Genomic DNA, 17,027 nt, shown 5'->3' on the forward strand with positions numbered 1-17,027 from the left:
GAAATTATAGATATGTGCATGAAGTGCTGTGGGGTTGGGGGCTGGAGGAATTTGTATATGGGAAGAGCGGTGGTCTTCCAGATCTGGGAATTCCAATCTGGGAGCGAGGGGATAGAGGTGGGAGAGCTGAGAATGAAGAACAGCTACAGGGTGGATTTGGGAGGAGTTAAAAGGAGTAGGAGAATAGAACAGTGTTAAATGCTTAGAACAGTGCTCTGCACATAGGAAGTGCTCAGTAAATAATAATGTTGGTATTTGTTAAGCGCTTACTATGTGCCGAGCGCCGTTCTAAGCGCTGGGGTAGACACAGGGGAATCAGGTTGTCCCACGTGGGGCTCACAGTCTTAATCCCCATTTTCCAGACGAGGGAACTGAGGCACAGAGAAGTGAAGTGACTCGCCCACAGTCACACAGCTGACTAGTGGCAGAGCCGGGATTCGAACCCATGACCTCTGACTCCAAAGCCCGTGCTCTTTCCACTGAGCCACACCGCAGTAAATACCACCGAAGGGCAACTGGCATGCTGCCGAACCAAGAGGTGGATACAGCTCATTGGATAAAAACCCCATCCCTGCCCCAGGGCTCAAATCTAGGAAGCGGAGAGGGCAGGTATCTTCTCTCCATTTTACAGATGAGACAATGGAGGTCCAGAGAGGATTAGCCGTTTGCCCAAGGTCACACAGCAGATCGGGGTAGAGCTGGGATTAGAACCCGGGGTCTGAATATCTACATCTTTGCCAGCCTTCCTTGCCGTCCTTTAGACGAGAAGCTCATCGTGGGCAGGAAATGAGTGGGTTTATTGTGGTCCCCTAAGCGCCTAGCGCACAATAAGCGCTCAATAGATAATGCTGACTGATTGGCAAGGACTGTGCCGAGCTGAGCATTTCAGTGGCTTTAAGGTTGACATGCTGGGAAGACAGGACAGACAGAAATAGAGAGACAGACAGGAACCAGAAAGAGAGAAAGTGAGAGAAAGAGACCCTCAGACCCCTCCCCTCCCCCAAGAGTCTCCGTTCTATCCGAAGACCCGGCTGGCTTGGGGGGCTATTTTAGGAGACGGGGTGTTTACTTTACAGATGCTAAGGGCTGGACTTTATTTTTAAACTCCCAACTGGTCCTGTCCCATTTGCTTGTCTCCGAGGAAGTCGAGTGGACGGAGGAATTCAACCCGGGGGGTGTCAGAAAAGCTGCCTTCCATCAATCAATCCGTCAATCCGTCCATCAATCAATTCATTCATTCGATCGAATTTATTGAGCGCTTACCGGGTGCAGGGCACTGAACTCAGTATGAGATAATAATAAACAGACGCGTTCCCTGCCCACACCGAGCTTACGGTCTAGAGGGGGAGGGAGATATTAATAGAAACAATTCCGTGATTATATGGACATAGGTGCTGTGGGGCTGGGGAGGGGGGATGAATAAAGGGAGCACATCAGGGCGGCGCAGGAGGGAGAAGCAGCGTGGCCTAGTGGATAGAGTACGGGCCTGGAACTAAGAAGGATCTGGGTTCTAATCCTGACCGGCCTAGTGGATAGAGCACGGGCCTGGAACTAAGAAGGATCTGGGTTCTAATCCCGGAATATGTTCCTGGATTTCTGAGGTAATAATAATAATAATAATGTTGGTATTTATTAAGCGCTTACTATGCGCAGAGCACTGTTCTAAGCGCTGGGGTAGACATAGGGGAATCAGGTTGTCCCACGTGAGGCTCACAGTCTTCATCCCCATTTTACAGATGAGGGAACGGAGGCACAGAGAAGTGAAGTGACCTGCCCACAGTCACCCAGCTGACAAGTGGCAGATGCGGCATTCGAACCCACGACCTCTGCCTCCCAAGCCCGGGCTCTTTCCACTGAGCCACGCTGCTCCTCTAGGTGGTGGGGATCTCCCACCGTTAGGGGCAGGGAACGTGACTAGCGGTTCTATTGTATCGTACTCTCCTAAGCGCGTAGCGTAGTGCTCGGCACACAGTGAGCACTCGACGAATACCACTGGATGATTGACCGGTTGATCGATTGCTTTTCTCTCCCGCCCCGCAGATGGGATTCTGGCGGGTAGAGGAGGTGGGAAGGACGGCGTCTGGGGCGGGAGCCGGGGGTTCGAACATCTCTGGGCTTGGGGGGGCGGGGGAGGGAGGGGGTGAGATTCAGAAAATGAAACGGACCTTGCAGATCATACGGAGAAGTCACCTGAGGGCTGAGAGAGGAAGAGAGGGAATAAGACCTAGATTGCGTGGCACCCTTCCCTCTTCCTCCTCCCCGTTTCCCTCTCGACCGCAAGCTCGCTGTGGGCGGGGATCGTATCTGTCGACGCTGTACTACCCCAAGCACTTAGTACAGTGCTCTGCATACGGTAGGCGCTCAACAGACACCCCTGATGATGATTCATTCATTCAATAGTATTCATTGAGCGCTTACTAGTCATTCATTCATTCGATAGTATCTATTGAGCGCTTACTATGTGCAGAGCACTGTGCTAAGCGCTTGGAATGGACAAATGGGTAACGGATAGAGACGGTCCCTGCCCGTCGACGGGCTTACGGTCTCATCGGGGGAGACGGACGGACAGGAACGATAGCAATAAGTAGACTCAAGATAGCAATAAATAGAATCAAGAATCAATGATCTAGCCCCGCTCTGCCCCGCAGTGAGGGAAGACCCCCTAGAGAGGGGTCCCCACACATTTAGGGGTATCCTGGCCCTTTCACTCGTGCTTTTCCCTCTCCCTTCCCGCGGGATTCCTTGGAAAGAGCCAGAGAGAGGGAGGCTGAGTCGGTGTGGTCTGGTTGAAAGTGGGCAGCCCCGGGAGTCTGAAGATCTGAGTTCCAATCCCCGGATCCACCCCTTGCCACCTATGTGGACAAGTCACTTAACCTCTCTGGGTCTCAGATTCTTCATGTGTAAAATGGGGCTGAAATCCCTGCTCTCCCTTTCTTTTAGGCTGTGAGCCCCATATGAGGCAGGGACCGGGTCTGATCGTGCGGGAGAAGCAGCGTGACTTAGTGGAAAGAGCACGGGCTTGGGAGTCAGAGGTCACGGGTTCTAATGCCGACTCCGCCACTTGTCTGCTGTGTGACCTTAGGCTTGCTGCTAAACTTCTCTTTGCCTGTTACCTCATCTGTAAAATGAGGATTAAGATGGTGAGCCCTCGTGGGACCACCTGATTACCTTGTATCTACCCCAGCACTTAGAACAGTGCTTGGCACATAGTAAGCGCTTAACAAATACCATCATTATTATTATCATTATCTACCCCAGCACTTAGCCCATAGTAAATGTTTAAGAAGTGATAATAAAGTAAAGGAGAGAGAGCTCAGTGTGGCATGGAGAAAAATGCCAGGTACAGTAGAGCAGGGGGGGTAGACATTCATTCAATAGTATTTATTGAGCGCTTCCTATGTGCAGAGCACTGTACTAAGCGCTTGCAAGGTACAATTCGGCAACAGATAGAGACAATCTCTGCCCAGTGACGGACTCACAGTCTAATCAGTCTAGACACGTTCCCTGCCTACAAGGAGCTTCCAATCTAAGAGGTGCAAGGCCGGGAGAGTGAGTGCTGAGGCAGGCATTTGTCTTAAATATATTAACCTCCTCTTTCAGGAGGTTGTGTGTCGGGAGTTGAGGTGAAGGAGGTTCAGTACACTTCTGTGCAATCCTGGAGACATCGCAGGAGGCCAGATTTTTTTTTTTATAATGGTATTTGTTATACACTTTGCGCCAGGCACTATACTAAGCGCTGTGCTACATACAAGCTAATCAGACTGGACAGTCCATGTCCTGTGGGGCGATCACAGTTACTCATCCCCATTTTAGAGCTGAGGTAACTGAGGCACAGAGAAGCTACATGACTTGGTTTCGAGCACGCAGCAGACAAGTGGCGGAGCCGGGCTTAGAACCCAGGTCCTTCTGCCTCCCAGGCCCGTGTTCTATCCACTAGACCACACTGCTTCATAGGTTTGTTCACATCAGCAGATTCACGCAGCCTCAATCACTTAGCAGTTCCACTTCATACCCCATCTACCGCTTCAGCACCCCATACAATAATAATAATAACATTTATACTAAGACAGTCACCTTGTGGGCAAAGAATGTGTCTACCAACTCTGCTGTATTATACGCTCCCGAGCGTTTAGTAGTGCGATCTGCACATAGTAAGTGCTCAATAAATACAATGGATCGATCGATTCATTGACTGTGACCCACATGGCGGGGGCGGAGAGGGAGAGCAAGTTTTGAATCCCCATTTTACAGACGAGGAAACGGAGGCACAGAGAGGTTAAGTGACTTCCTAAGGGTCACCCAGCAGGCAAGTGGCAGAGCTGGGATTAGAATCCGGGACCCCTGGCTCCCAGGCCTGTATTCTTTCCACTAGGCCACGTTCTGCCTACCCCCGTAAGTATTCCAACCCCTGTCGCACTTTGGTACCTATGTTAGTAGTAGGATTAAGTGCTGCTAGTAATACTAGTAGTAATAATAATAATGTTGGTGTTTGTTAAGCGCTTACTATCTGCCAAGCACTGATCTAAGCACTGGGGGGATACAAGGTGAGCTGGTGGTCCCGCATGGGGCTCACAGTCTCAATCTCCATTTTACAGATGAGGGAACTGAGGCACAGAGAAGTTAGGTGACTTGCCCAAAGTCACAGAGCAGACAAGTGGCGGAGCTGGGATTAGAACCCATGACCTCTGGCTCCCAAGGCCATGCAGTAGTACTCCCTCCTACCTGCACTCTATTTTAGCATCTGCCTCCCTCCCCACGTGAAACTGTAAGCTCCTTGAGGGATGGGATCACGTCTACCTCTCTACCGTACTCTACCAGGGGCTTAGCACAAGACAATTGGTGGTGATCGTCCCGTCCTGGGCATCGGCATCCACCCCGGTGCTTACTACGGTGTCTGGCACATGGTAAGCACCGAACAAATGCCATCATTATTATTATTATAATTATCTGGGGGATGTCCAGGGCTTGGCTGGGCCTTGGCAGGGGCATCTTGAGCCGCTCTGGTGGCCAGGATGCCCAGGCGGTGGGCAGTGACACGTGGCAGCAGAATAGGAGTGGTGGTACAGGGCTACCCAATGGCCTGAGCGTTGGACAGCAGGAGCTCCTCAGCGTCGGCCAGGGGGGCTACCCAGTGAGGACCCATCCGGTATTGATCCTGCAGGACACGGAGTCTCTGGTGGTCCCAAGTATCGGCCAACGGGTGCCCCTGAGCTTCGGCCAGCGGGGCTAGCCGGCGAAGACCCATCCGATATGGAGGCAGCAGGACGCGGAATGAATCTCTGGTGCTCCCGAGCACTGGCCAGCGGGTGCCCCTGAGCGTCGGCCAGCTGGGTTAGCCAGTGAGGACCCATTGAACCCGCAGGACGTGAGGTCTCTAAGGCCCACCCAAGTGCGTCTGGCAAGCCGGGGCCGTCAGAGAGGGCTGGGCGGGGCTGATGGAGTCGGCAGCTTGTCCGGAAAATATCTTAAAGGAGCAGCTGTGGTTTTGCTGCCCTTAGGGCCGTTCTGTGTTCCTCTAGGGGTTCCTCCTCTGGGGGCGTGGAGCTATTTAGGGCCCAGGATAAGATTTCAGAGGGCGACCCGCCCCCAGCCGAAGGAACGACACGTGCTCGGGGGGCTTGTCGACCGAGATGAATTTGGGCCCGATGGAAAGATGCCTTAAATTCTTCCGCAGCTTTTCCCGACGTAACAAGAGAGTTTGCCCTGCCCTTTGCCCCGTGACCCTAAGGATCAGGAAGAGAGAAGAAGCCAGGGGCTTGCTGTGCTGGGCAGATTCCCTTCTTCCTCCCCCACTCTTCAGTGCTAATCAGTGCATTGGATTCAGGGCTACTCTCCCCCGGGATATTGGAGTCAGGGCTGTCTCTCTCCCAGAGTACTGGAATCAGGGCTGCTGCTCTCCCAGAACACTGGAGTTGGGGTTACTGCTCCTCTGTATACTGGAGTCAGGGCCACCCCTCCCTCGGACACTGGAGTCAAGGCTACGGCTCCCTCAGGGCGTGAGGGTCGGGGCTTCCACTCCCTCGGCAACAAATGTCACTGCCCCGGGGGCGCAGGAGCTTCTTCCAGGGCACCAGGTTCCCCAGAGCAGAAAGGCCCGGCTGCAATTGGCAAAATGGAGCGTGACACAGGAGATCACACCCATCATCACCTCTCCACCAAGCATCCTGTCGCCTTGGAGATGCTTGGTGGAAAGGTGGTCATTGGTCAGATTCAGCACCGACATTGCACATGGCCTTCTTCTTACAGCCTTGAGGGACACAGCGCTTCGGGGGCCCGGTGGCTTAGTGGCCAGCCAGGCTGGGGATAGGCTCTGGCCTCAGGGAGGGCACCTGGGGTGGCCATGCTGCCAACGGGGGGAAGAGAGTGGCACCGTCTCCCTCCTCCACCACCCCAGGTCCCGGCCCAGCCCTTTTGTAGAAGAGAGAGAAATGCACCGATTCCTTGCCGTCTCGGGGAACCCTGGGGCTCTGAGTTCCAGTCGTAGCTTGATTTCTGGTATCTGGGTGACCTCTGGCCAGAGTTCTTCCTGGGGTCACCGGGGGCGGGACCTTGGAGGGGAGCGAATAGCCTGAGGACCCAGGGGCCGTGTCCCTCTCTCCAGAACCTCTCGGGGGCAACAGAGACTCCCCTTGATTTCCACAAGTCCCAGACCCTATTTTTAACTGCGCTGACAGAGAGATAATCTCGGACGAAATGAAGACGATAGCCACGCTCCCTCCACACACACGTGCCCCCTGGCTCCCCTCTCCGATCAGCCACCGATTGCCCCTGGCTTGGGCCCCCAGGGTCTGGACCTTCCGGACGGATGGATGGACGTGGGTGGTCACAAACCAAGACCAGTCAGTCTTTATTGAGCACTTGCTGTGTGCCGAGCGCTGTACTAAGAGCCGGGTAGAGTACAATAGAAGAATAAGCAGACTCATTCCCTGCCCACAGTGAGCTTATAGTCTAGAGGGAAGCAGTATCTCATCCGACTTCTGTGCCCTCTGGGCAGTCAGTGGCCTCTGGTCCCACTTCCTTGTTGCCCCCCTCAATGCCACTAAGCTTCAGAGGCCCCAGAGGGTCCAGACTTCCCAACCACTTCCTCCTCATCCCCTCCAGAGACTCCCCAGCCCACTCTGTCCCACCCACGGGCCCGGGGCTGCCCCCTTCTTGACCTCCAGGTTTGGGAGCTTCCGTCCTGCGTGAGGGGGTTTGCGGACTCTCTGGGCTGGGCATAGCTGAGGTGGCTGTGGGCCGGGTAAGGCACGAGAAACCATTCATTTACCTCAGGTCTGCTCTTCCGGGCTCAGGGGAATGAGGTTTTCTCGGCCCGTTACCAAAAAAGGAGATGCGGTGTCTCTCCACGCAGAGACTGCCTCACCCTCTCCTCACACTCAGGACATCGGTTGCCTCTAGATGTCTCCTCTCCCCTTTCCCTTTCTCCCTGCTCCTGCTCTTTTTTTACAGCGTTTGTTAAGCGCTTACTATGTGTCAAATACTGTTCTTAGCACTGGGCTAGATAATAATAATTGTGGTATTTGTTAAGTGCCAGGCATCGAACCAAGCGCTGGGGTGGACATAAGAAAATCGGGTGGGACGCTGCCTCTGTCCCACCTGGGGCTCACAGTCTTAATCCCCATTTTACAGATGACCTCACTGAGGCACAGAGCAGGGAAGTGACTTGCCTAAAGTCACACAGCAGACAAGTGGCAGAGCTGGGATTAGAACGCATGACCTTTTGACTCCCCGGCTGCTGCTCTATCCACTAAGCCATGCTGCTTCCCTAGTTGGTTAAGTTGGACACAATCCCTGTCCCGCATAGGACTCACAGTCTTAAACTTTCCAAGCAGAGAAGCAGCGAGGCTTAGTGGAAAAAGCCCGGGCTTGGGAGTCAGAGCTCTTGGGTTCTAATCCCGACTCCGCCACTTGCCAGCTGTGTGACTTTGGGCAAGTCGCTTCACTTCTCTGTGCTTCGGTTACCTCATCTGTAAAATGAGGATTAAGACTGTGAGCCCTACTTGGGACAACCTGATTGCCTTGTATCTACCCCAGCACTTAAAGCGGTACTTGGCACATATTTGCTTAACAAATATCATCATTATCATTATTGTTATTATTACAGTGCCTAGCACATACTAGGTACCATATGTTTGTTATTACCATTTGTTCTACTAACACATACCATATTAAAAAAAGCCCCCGATTTCACACAAGCATAGACACACACCACACCCCAGCAACAGCAGCACCCCGCCCCCAGCCCCAACTCCCCAATTTTCTCTTCCCTCGTTTTCTCCTCCTAACATCGATTATATTTATAGAGTGCTTCGTAGGTGCAGAGCTCTGTTCTAATCGCTTAGGAGAGTACAATACAAGAAAATTTGTGCACACAGTCCCTATCCAAAATAATAATAATAATAATGTTGGTATTTGTTAAGCACTTACTATGTGCAGAGCACTGTTCTAAGCGCTGGGGTAGATACAGGGCCATCAGGTTGTCCCACGTGAGGCTCACAGTTAATCCCCATTTTACAGATGAGGTCACTGAGGCACAGAGAAGTGAAGTGACTTGCCCACAGTCACCCAGCTGACGAGTGGCAGAGCGGGATTCGAACCCGTGACCTCCGACTCCCAAGCCCGGGCTCTTTCCACTGAGCCACGCTGCTTCTCTAAAGGCCCCGGGCTTCTGTTTCCGTGACCGACAACGGGAAAAGCTGATATTAGGAGGTAGAGGCTGTCTGGGCTTTTTACGTCTGGGGCAGTGACCGAGTCAGGTGATCTCTCAGCTCCCGAGACCCTTAGAGGGCCTAGCTGCCAGGGTAGCAGAAAGGGATGGAGATTTGGTATCCTGCTGCTATCCTCTAGACTATAAGCTCACTGCGGGCAGAATGTGTCCGTTTATTGTTATATTGCTCTCTCTCAAATGCTTAATACAGTGCTTTGCACACAGTATATGCTCATTAAATACGATTAAATGAACGAACGAATGGAAGGAGCTCTGGGACCTGAGGATTTGGGCTCTCGCCCCGAGTGGGGTTGGTGGTGGGTGGGAGAGAGCCAGCGTTCCGAGGGCTTCGAGCCATAGGTCCAGGGGTCAGCCGAGCCAGGCCGAGTCCTCAGCGAGGGCGGCCCCCAACCCAGCCTCCGGAGGAGGTGGGGAGACCGGGCTGGCCGTGACGGTGGGGCAGAGCTCCAAGGACGTTATCTCTGCAGGACCGCCCATGCCAAAGCCAAGGCCGACGGGGCCGAGCAGGCCGCCCAGGCTGCGGGCACCGAATCCAACATCGCCCGGACCATGGCCAGGGAGCTGTCGCCGGACTTCTACCAGCCAGGTGGGTGGTAGCTGAAGAGGGGGGCGGGATGGATAGACGTGGAAGGGGTCAGACGGGGAGACCTGCCCTGGCCCAGCTGAAAGGAGGCTACGGACATACCCACGGCTGCCAAGTTACTTCGCCCCTACCTTCTCCCGCCATCTTCGGGGGCTTATCTCACCCATGAGCCTGCTGGGGGTTTTAAGGATCACGGTGAGAGGACGGGGATCTCCATATGTGGCTTGTTCAGGATAGCCTAAGCCCGGAACCATATGGATTTTATTACTTTATTTTATTTTATTCTATTTTAGCGTATGTGTTTGTTGCCAGTCTTTTCTCCCCTTCTGTTCTTCTGTCGAGAGGCTGTTGGGGGAGAAGGTGTCTAACTCTTATTCGTGTATTCTTTCCCAGGGCTTAGTACAGAGCTCTGCGTATAGTAGGTGCTCATTAGTTGCTCCACCAGCTGAATGTAGGGGAGGTTGGAAATGGTAGGGGGAGGGGGAGGCAACTAGTCTGAGGTTCTGGCCCTTCCCCGACCCCTCTTTTTTTTAATTGCATTTGGTAAGTGCTTACTACTACTAATTATTAGAGTATTTGTTAAACGCTTACTATGTGCCAAGCACTGTTCAAAGTGCTGGGATACATGCAGGGTAATCAGCTTGTCCTCTGTGGGGCTCACAGTCTTAATCCCCATTTTACAGCTGAGGGAACTGAGGCACAGAGAAGTTCAGTGACTTGCCCAAGGTCCCACGGCAGACAAGTGGCAGAGGCCAGATTAGAGCCCGGGTCCTTCCAACTCCCAGTCCCGGGCTGTATCCACTAGGCCACGCTGCTTCTGCCTCAGTCTCCCCAGAGGGGGCTAGGCTGGGGCACGGAGGAGGAGGGGACCCCGGGTGACCCCCGAGTCCTTCTTCTTTCAGGCCCCGAGTACCAGAAGCGGCGACTGCTCCAGGAGATGATGGAGAACGCGGAAAGCGAGCAGGACCACGCCGTGGGGGCAGCCCAGGGTCCCGCCCTCCCGGAGCCGCCGCCTCCGGAGAGCCCTCAGCTGCACGAGCGGGAACACCCGCCGCCCAGAGGGGCGCCGCCGGCCCGCGCCCCCGTGGGGACGCCCCCCGAGTCTAAGCGCCCCAAGCCCGGGGCCACCCGCGGCCAAGGCCCGCTGAGCCCCGGGGACTGGAACGGCGAGCGGAGCCGGGAGGGCAGCCGGCCGGCCACCCCCACCCCAGGCCCGGCCTCCGGCCTGGCCCCCGGCCGCGTGCCCACCGAGCAGATGGAGATCCAGCCCCTGCGGGCCTCTCCTGCGCCCGTCCGAGAGCCCGAGGTGGCCCGCTACCAGGGCTACCACAGCTACGCCGTGCGCAACACTCCCGTCCCCCCGCCGCCCCCGGAAGACGAGGCCGAAGACCTCCCCACGGGCCCCTCCTCGCCCTACTCTCCGATCTCCCCGTCCTTCCCTTTCTTCCCACCCTCCCCGTCCTCTCCGCCCTCCTCCTCCTCCTCTCCATCCTCCCCCCTGCCCACGGCACCGGCCAGGCCCCCGCCCGGCAAGCCCAGCGAGGAGCCGCCGTCTGGGAGGGCCGCCGCCAAGGCCAAGGCCGAGCCCAGAACCCCGGCCAAGGCCGAGCCCAAGCAGCAGCCTCCCTCCGGTGAGGCCAAGGCCGCACGAAAGACTGAGGCCCGGGGGTCGACCAAGGCGGTGGCCAAAAGGAAGGTCCGGCGAGGGGCGGCGGCGGCTGCCACGGCGGAGGCGGAATTAGAGGAGGTGACGCAGCACGGGCCAGGACCCGGGGGAGACGGGAGCTGGGGTTCCCCTCATCGTGGGGGAGGTCTGAGGGTGGAACCCCACAGGGAAAGCCCCAGGGGCTATTCTTTCATTCACTCGATCGCCTACTCTGTGCAGAGCACTGTACTAAGGGCTTGGGAGGGTATAGTACTACAATCAACAGACTCGTTCCTTGCCCACAACGAGCTTACAGTCTAGGGAGCAGGGTAGGGCTTCCACGGGCCCTGGGGGACTTCCTGGTCAAGGGACAAGGGTCAAAATGAGGCCCTTCCCAGCTCCAGCGGCTCTTTCCGCCCACGCGGGCCCCGGGGGAACTTCTGACTCTGCAGGCCGGGAGGCCTGACCGCTGGCCGGCTTGGGCAACGCCGTATCAGAGTCGGGGTTTGGGTTCCCCCCGAGTCTGGGAAGGGCACCTCGCCCGACGACCTCGGCAGGAGCAGCAAGAGGGACTGAGGTTAGACGGTAGGAAGGACTTCCCGGCCCCACTGCTTATGAGACCCCGAGAATCATCGCCTAAGGACCGTGTGGCGTCTCCTTCCATGGATATTTTCAAGGACAGGCTGGATCTCCATCGCGGGGATGTAGTTTAAGGCCTGGAGGCCAGAGGTGGAGGACAGGGTAGGGTCATCTAGGAGACTTTGGGGTGGGGGTGGGGAGGGTCTCCCGTGGCCGGTGAGTTCCGCATTCTCAGCTTCCGTCCTCCTTTCTCTCCCCCGCCTCCTCCCCGGTCTGCCCCCTCACAGGGACCCAACACTGTCATGATCTGCATGGTGATCCTGTTGAACATCGGCCTGGCCATCCTTTTTGTGCATTTCCTGACCTGACGTGTCTCTCAGGTGAGGTCGGAGCGGGGCGGCACCTCAGCCGGCAAAGCCTCCCCTCCTCTCCCTCCAGGCCTCCAGAACAGAGTCTTACGTGGGACGGGGAAGGAAGGAGGAACGGGGGGACGGGGGTTGAGCCTGCTCTTTCAGACGGACGTCAACCGTCTGGGTGGGTGGGAGGGACGGCCTGCTGCCGGGCCCTTCTAGGTCAAGCATCCCGGAAGCCTCTTCTCACCGTTGCTTGGAAACAGGAGGCCCCAGCCATCCCTGCCTAAGGCCTCAGCCACCCGGCTGCCCCCGCCAAACAAACGATGATATTTGTTAAGCACTTACCATGTGCCAAGCACTGGGGTAGATGCGAGATGGTCAGATCGGACACGGTCCCTGTCCCACAGCGAGGGAGAGAGAATGGGTATTTTATCCCCGTTTGACTAATCAGGAAACTGAGGCACAGAGAAGTGAAGTGACTTGCCCAAACTCACACAGCAGGTAAGTGGCAGAACCGGGACTAGAACTCAGGTCTTCTGGATCCCAGTCCTGTGCTCCCTCCATCAGGCCACCCTGCCCCCTGGCCCTTCGAGACCTGTTCCCTGGGCCAGGCTCAGGAGGAGAAGACGAGGAGAGGCCGTGATGAGCTTTGTCTTTGAGAAGCCTCTTTTCTGGACTAAAAGCTGAAAGCCGCTCTTCTCTCCATCAGTGAGAGTATTTATTGAGCGCCGCCTGTGTGCAGAGTACTGTACAGAGCGCTGGGGAGAGTATGAGAGTTAGATGACATGATCCCCGCCCTCAGGGAGCTTCCAGTCTAGCGGGGAGTGAGGCCACAGGAGGCCTGTGGTGATGGTGGTGGTTGGGAGACCCTTCCCCGTTTCTCCAGCCCGGGGTGGGCGGTCAACTGCCGGAGCCCCTACCCCCTTTCTGATATCCTCCCCCTCCCCGTTCCCACAGGAGTTCCCACGGACGGACGGATGCAGATGGCAGACCTCTTGGCAATGACTGGATGCAGCTGTGTGGGGGCGAGGCTTCGGACAGGGGCCTAAAGACGGGCCCCCCCCCCCCGCCCCTCCTACCCCCGCCGCCCCCAGACCCAAACCCAAGTGCCTGGAGATGTTTAGCTTCCCTGTGCCAGGCTAGCAGGGAGCCAGTCCTCCGTTCCCCTCCTCTGCCCAAACCCTCCTTGCTTCGAGTGTCGGTTTCCTCTCAGGGCTTGCCAGCGGGCAGGGAATGGGAGAGGTCGAGGCAGCCAAAAGCCCCCTCCCAGCCCCCTGTCCTCCCCCTTTATCGGGCAGCACCCATCCTGCGGCTCTCGGGGGACGGACCCCAGAGGGCCCGGAAAAATGACCGAGAGCCAAAGATCCCTCATCGCCGGGGCCTCTGTTCGCTGCCAGACCGGCCAAAGCCGGGCTGACAGGCTGAGGCCCTGGCCCCCCTCCCTAGAATCCAGGTTTGGCTTCCGCTCTCCAACCCGACTGTGTCAAAGACTTCTTCTCCAAGGCTTGTGGGGACTGGCGAAAGGTCGAACTCCAATGGCTTCCCCTCCTCCCTGGGAGTTGGTGTCTTCCTGCCCCGGAGGGGGAAAATGACTGGCACCCGGTGAGAGCAGAGCAAGTCTCGGTTGTGCCCGCAACCCAGGCCCACCCGCATGTTCGTGCCTTTTGGGAGTGAAAGAGCCACATCTCCTCATGGCTGGGATCAGACCGAAGGTACAAAAGCTCCTAGGCCCGTTGTTTGGAAACTTTGCCAACCATCCAGGAGTCGCCAGGCCGTGGCCCCCTCCCATCCACCATTCGTTCATTCTGCTTCTCTCTCTCCCTCAGTTTCTCTCTCTGCCCCCCTTTGCCTCTCTCCTTCCCTCCTCCTCTTCCTCTGTGCTTTTGCCCTCTGCCTCCCTTCTTGTCTCTCTCCACTTCCTTCCTCTCTCTCCCCTTCTCCCTCTCTGTTTCCTTCCCTCTCTTCTTTCCTCCCTCTCTGACTTTCCTCTCTCCTTTCCTCCCTCCGTCCCTCTCTTCCTCATTCCCTCTCTCCTTCCCTCCCCCTCTTCCTCTGTGCTGTTATCCCTCTGCTTACCTCTCTCCACTCCCTCCCTTTCCTTCTCTCCCCTCCTCCCTCTGCTTCCCTCATTCCCTGCCTCTCCCTTCTTCCCTCCCTGCCGCTCTCTCTTCCTCACTCCCTCTCTCCTTCACTCCCTCTCTTCCTGTTTCTTTGCCCCCCTGCCCCCTGCTTCTCTGCTGCTCTTTCTCTCCTTCTCTACCTCCGTCTCTTCTCCCCTTCTTCGTCTCTGCTTCCCTCCTTCTCTGCCTCTCCCTCTCTCCTCCCCTTCCTCTCTTCCTCTGTTTCTTTGCCCTTCTGCCTCCCTGACTCTCTCTCCTCTCCCTCTCTCTCATTTTCTTCTCTTCTCTCTCTTGTCTTCTCTTCCTCTCTCCCTCTCCCTTTATGCCTCTCTCCATCTCCTTCCCTCTCTCTTCTCTCCCCCCCCATCTTCTTTCTCTCTTCTCTCCCATTCTCTCTCCCTGTCTTCTTTCTCTCTTCTCTCCCTCTCTTCTCTTTCTCTCTTCTCTTTCTCTCTTCTCTCTCTCTCCCCTCTCTCCTCTCTGGTTGATCAGTAGCACCTCTCCACTGGCTGAGCTTCCAGAACTCTCCTGCCCACACATATCCCTCCCAGGGTCCAAGGCGCCGTCCACATCAGGCCGAGCCGGGGCAGGACCAGGTCAGTGTCAGAATGGAAATGGAATAGGAAATTAATATTTAGCCACCCTGCTCGAGAGGAGAGGTTCATCCTCCCCAGAGCTGAAGTTGGCTATAAGAAATTTCCCCAGCTAAAGCCAGGGGCAGAGGGGAGGGGAGGGACTCCAAGCAGGTAATTCCAGGTGACCCGGGAGAAGTTATGGGAGTGGACATTCGCACTGGTCTTCCACTCCTTGGGGCTTTAGAGACAACAACCTTCCCCTTTAAGCCTTTAAAAAATCACCACCCGCAGAAAGGGGAGTGGGAGAGAAAAGTCAGGTGCCCTGCACACGGTAACCAATCAATCTGGTATTTATTGAGTGTTTACCGTGTGCCGAGCACTGTAATAAGTCCCCCGGAAAGTGTGATACGGCTGAATCGGTAGACATGTAACTTGACCATATTAAGCTCACAGTAGGGGCTCAATAAACACTACTGGAGGGTGGAAGGGATGGATGGATGGATGGATGAATGGGTGAATGGGCAGATATCCAGAAAAGCAAGGACAGTGAGAGGTGGAGAACAAGACAGTTGATCTGGTCCTTAGGGATGCCTGGCACTTGAGGTGGGCTGGGGGTAGAGGAGTGGATATGAAGGGGTTAACCAGAGGTAGAAAAGCCAGGAGACTTGGCATGGGCTATTAGGATAGGGAGGGGGTAAGCAGAGTTTAGCTTTAATTTATGAGCCCTTAGGTAGCGGGAAGGATCTGACTTCCGAACCTCGTACTCGTCTCTCCTTGTTTTATTTTGAAGAGTGACTTCTCCCCAGAGCACTGCTGCTCCTGGGGAGCGTTTAATGCAGCAGAGAAGTGATTCTGGGGCCTGTAGAATCCACACCGAGACAGGAGGCCTGCGTGTCTAAGAAGCCCCCCCCGACTAGGATGGGGGAGCAGGTTGCTTTTCTTGTGGGTTATTTTCTCTCTTCTCTCTCCTGGCGATGTGCGTTTGGTGGGGTCAGTCTGAACCCTGGGACTTGGCCGCCTCTGCAGCTTCGCGTGGCTCCAGGTTGCAGCTGATCACTCTTCCCCTGACAGTCGCTTATTTGAAACGCCCCCTTAGATGATTTCCGCAGAAGGAGACGAGCTGCCTGTGACTTGGTGAGGGGTCCAGAGAAGGCTGTGCGGGGCCAGAGATGGTCCCCTACCCCGGGTTGGGGTGGGGGTGTGTGTGTACTGGGTGGGGACAGGCAGTCTGAGGGTAGCTCTCCTTCCCGTCGTGTTCTGAGGAAGTACGTAGATTTGCTTTTTCCGTGACTGATTTTCGGTACGTAGAGTAGAGTCTTGTAAGGGAGGTTGTCCGCCAAGGCTGTGGGGCCTCAGCCCCGGGGTCCTCCCCAGAGATGGGTAGGGGGGGCCCTTCCAGGGGTTTCTCAGATTGTTCTGAGCCACGGAGGCACTTTGGTCAACCCCTGGGGCTCAGGGTTGGGGCCCTCTGCACCTGCCCTGGCCTTTCTGTTCGTTGTTCTGCTGGATTATGTGCAATAATAAACAGTTACCTGCTCACTCTACTGCATGCACAATGCTCTCTCTCTCTCTCTCTGTGCAGGGCTGGAAGGGGCTGGAATGGGTGCCAGAGGAGGCTGCCAAGCACTGGGCTAAGCGCTGGGATAGGTACAAGATAATCAGGTCAGACACAGTCCTTGACCCACACGGGGCTCGTAGTCTTCAGCAGGAGGAAAGCAAGGTTCTGAATCCCCATTTTACAGAGGAGGAAGACACTGAGGTGCAGAGGAGCGAAGTGGATTAGTCAAAGTCACACAGCAGGCAAGTGGAGGAGGCAGGAATAGAACCCAGGTCCTCTGATTCGCGGGTCTGTGTTCATTCCACCGGACCGGGCCGCTTCATTCAACACATAACGCGCATGGACCCACCACACCAAACACACACCCAAACCGTCCATAACTGGGGGATGACAGATGGGAACAGGCCAGCCTATAACGGAGACTGAAATCAATCCAGGGGACTGAGCGAACGTTCACTCCGTGCAGATCACTGTACTAAGCGCTCAGGAGAGGACGATACGATAGACAAAGCGCCGCAGCAATGGGGGAACTTCCCCCTCCATCTTATGGAAATGTGTTGTGGTGAAAGTGAAGTTCCGGGCAGGTCGTGCTCGAGGGAATCCCCAGATGTAGGAGCTTCAGGGCTGGGCAATTCCCGGAATCCAAAGCCTTCGCCCCCCCATCCCCGGGAGGGACAGGGAGACTGGACAGGGACCCATGAGGAGGTGTCAGTGGTGCCGTAACACCTTCTGCTGGACACATGAGCCTAGGACTCAGTCAGGGACTCCAGATCTGGGGCAGTTCCATTAGCCTGTCTGACCAAGGGATCTGGGGCATTCAATCAACCAGTGGTATATATTGAATATTGCGTGCGGAGCACTGTGCTAAGCTCTTGCGACAGCCACA

At 55.9% G+C, this 17,027-nt stretch overlaps 1 protein-coding gene across 1 annotated transcript in view; it reads left to right on the forward strand.

The window, feature by feature from the left end:
* The window catches only part of JPH2 (junctophilin 2), a 40,517-nt gene extending 26,754 nt beyond the window's left edge, over positions 1–13,763 (forward strand). The window contains exons 5-8 of the mRNA XM_029070625.1: positions 9,196–9,314; positions 10,214–11,058; positions 11,823–11,915; positions 12,846–13,763. Coding sequence (XP_028926458.1) covers positions 9,196–9,314; positions 10,214–11,058; positions 11,823–11,903 — 1,045 coding nt within the window. The 3' untranslated portion in view covers positions 11,904–11,915; positions 12,846–13,763. The remainder of the gene's footprint in view (positions 1–9,195; positions 9,315–10,213; positions 11,059–11,822; positions 11,916–12,845) is intronic.
* Positions 13,764–17,027: the final 3,264 nt, after the last annotated feature.

This window comes from Ornithorhynchus anatinus, chromosome 8, assembly GCF_004115215.2.
Source record: "Ornithorhynchus anatinus isolate Pmale09 chromosome 8, mOrnAna1.pri.v4, whole genome shotgun sequence".
Classification (NCBI taxonomy): Eukaryota; Metazoa; Chordata; class Mammalia; order Monotremata; family Ornithorhynchidae; genus Ornithorhynchus; species Ornithorhynchus anatinus.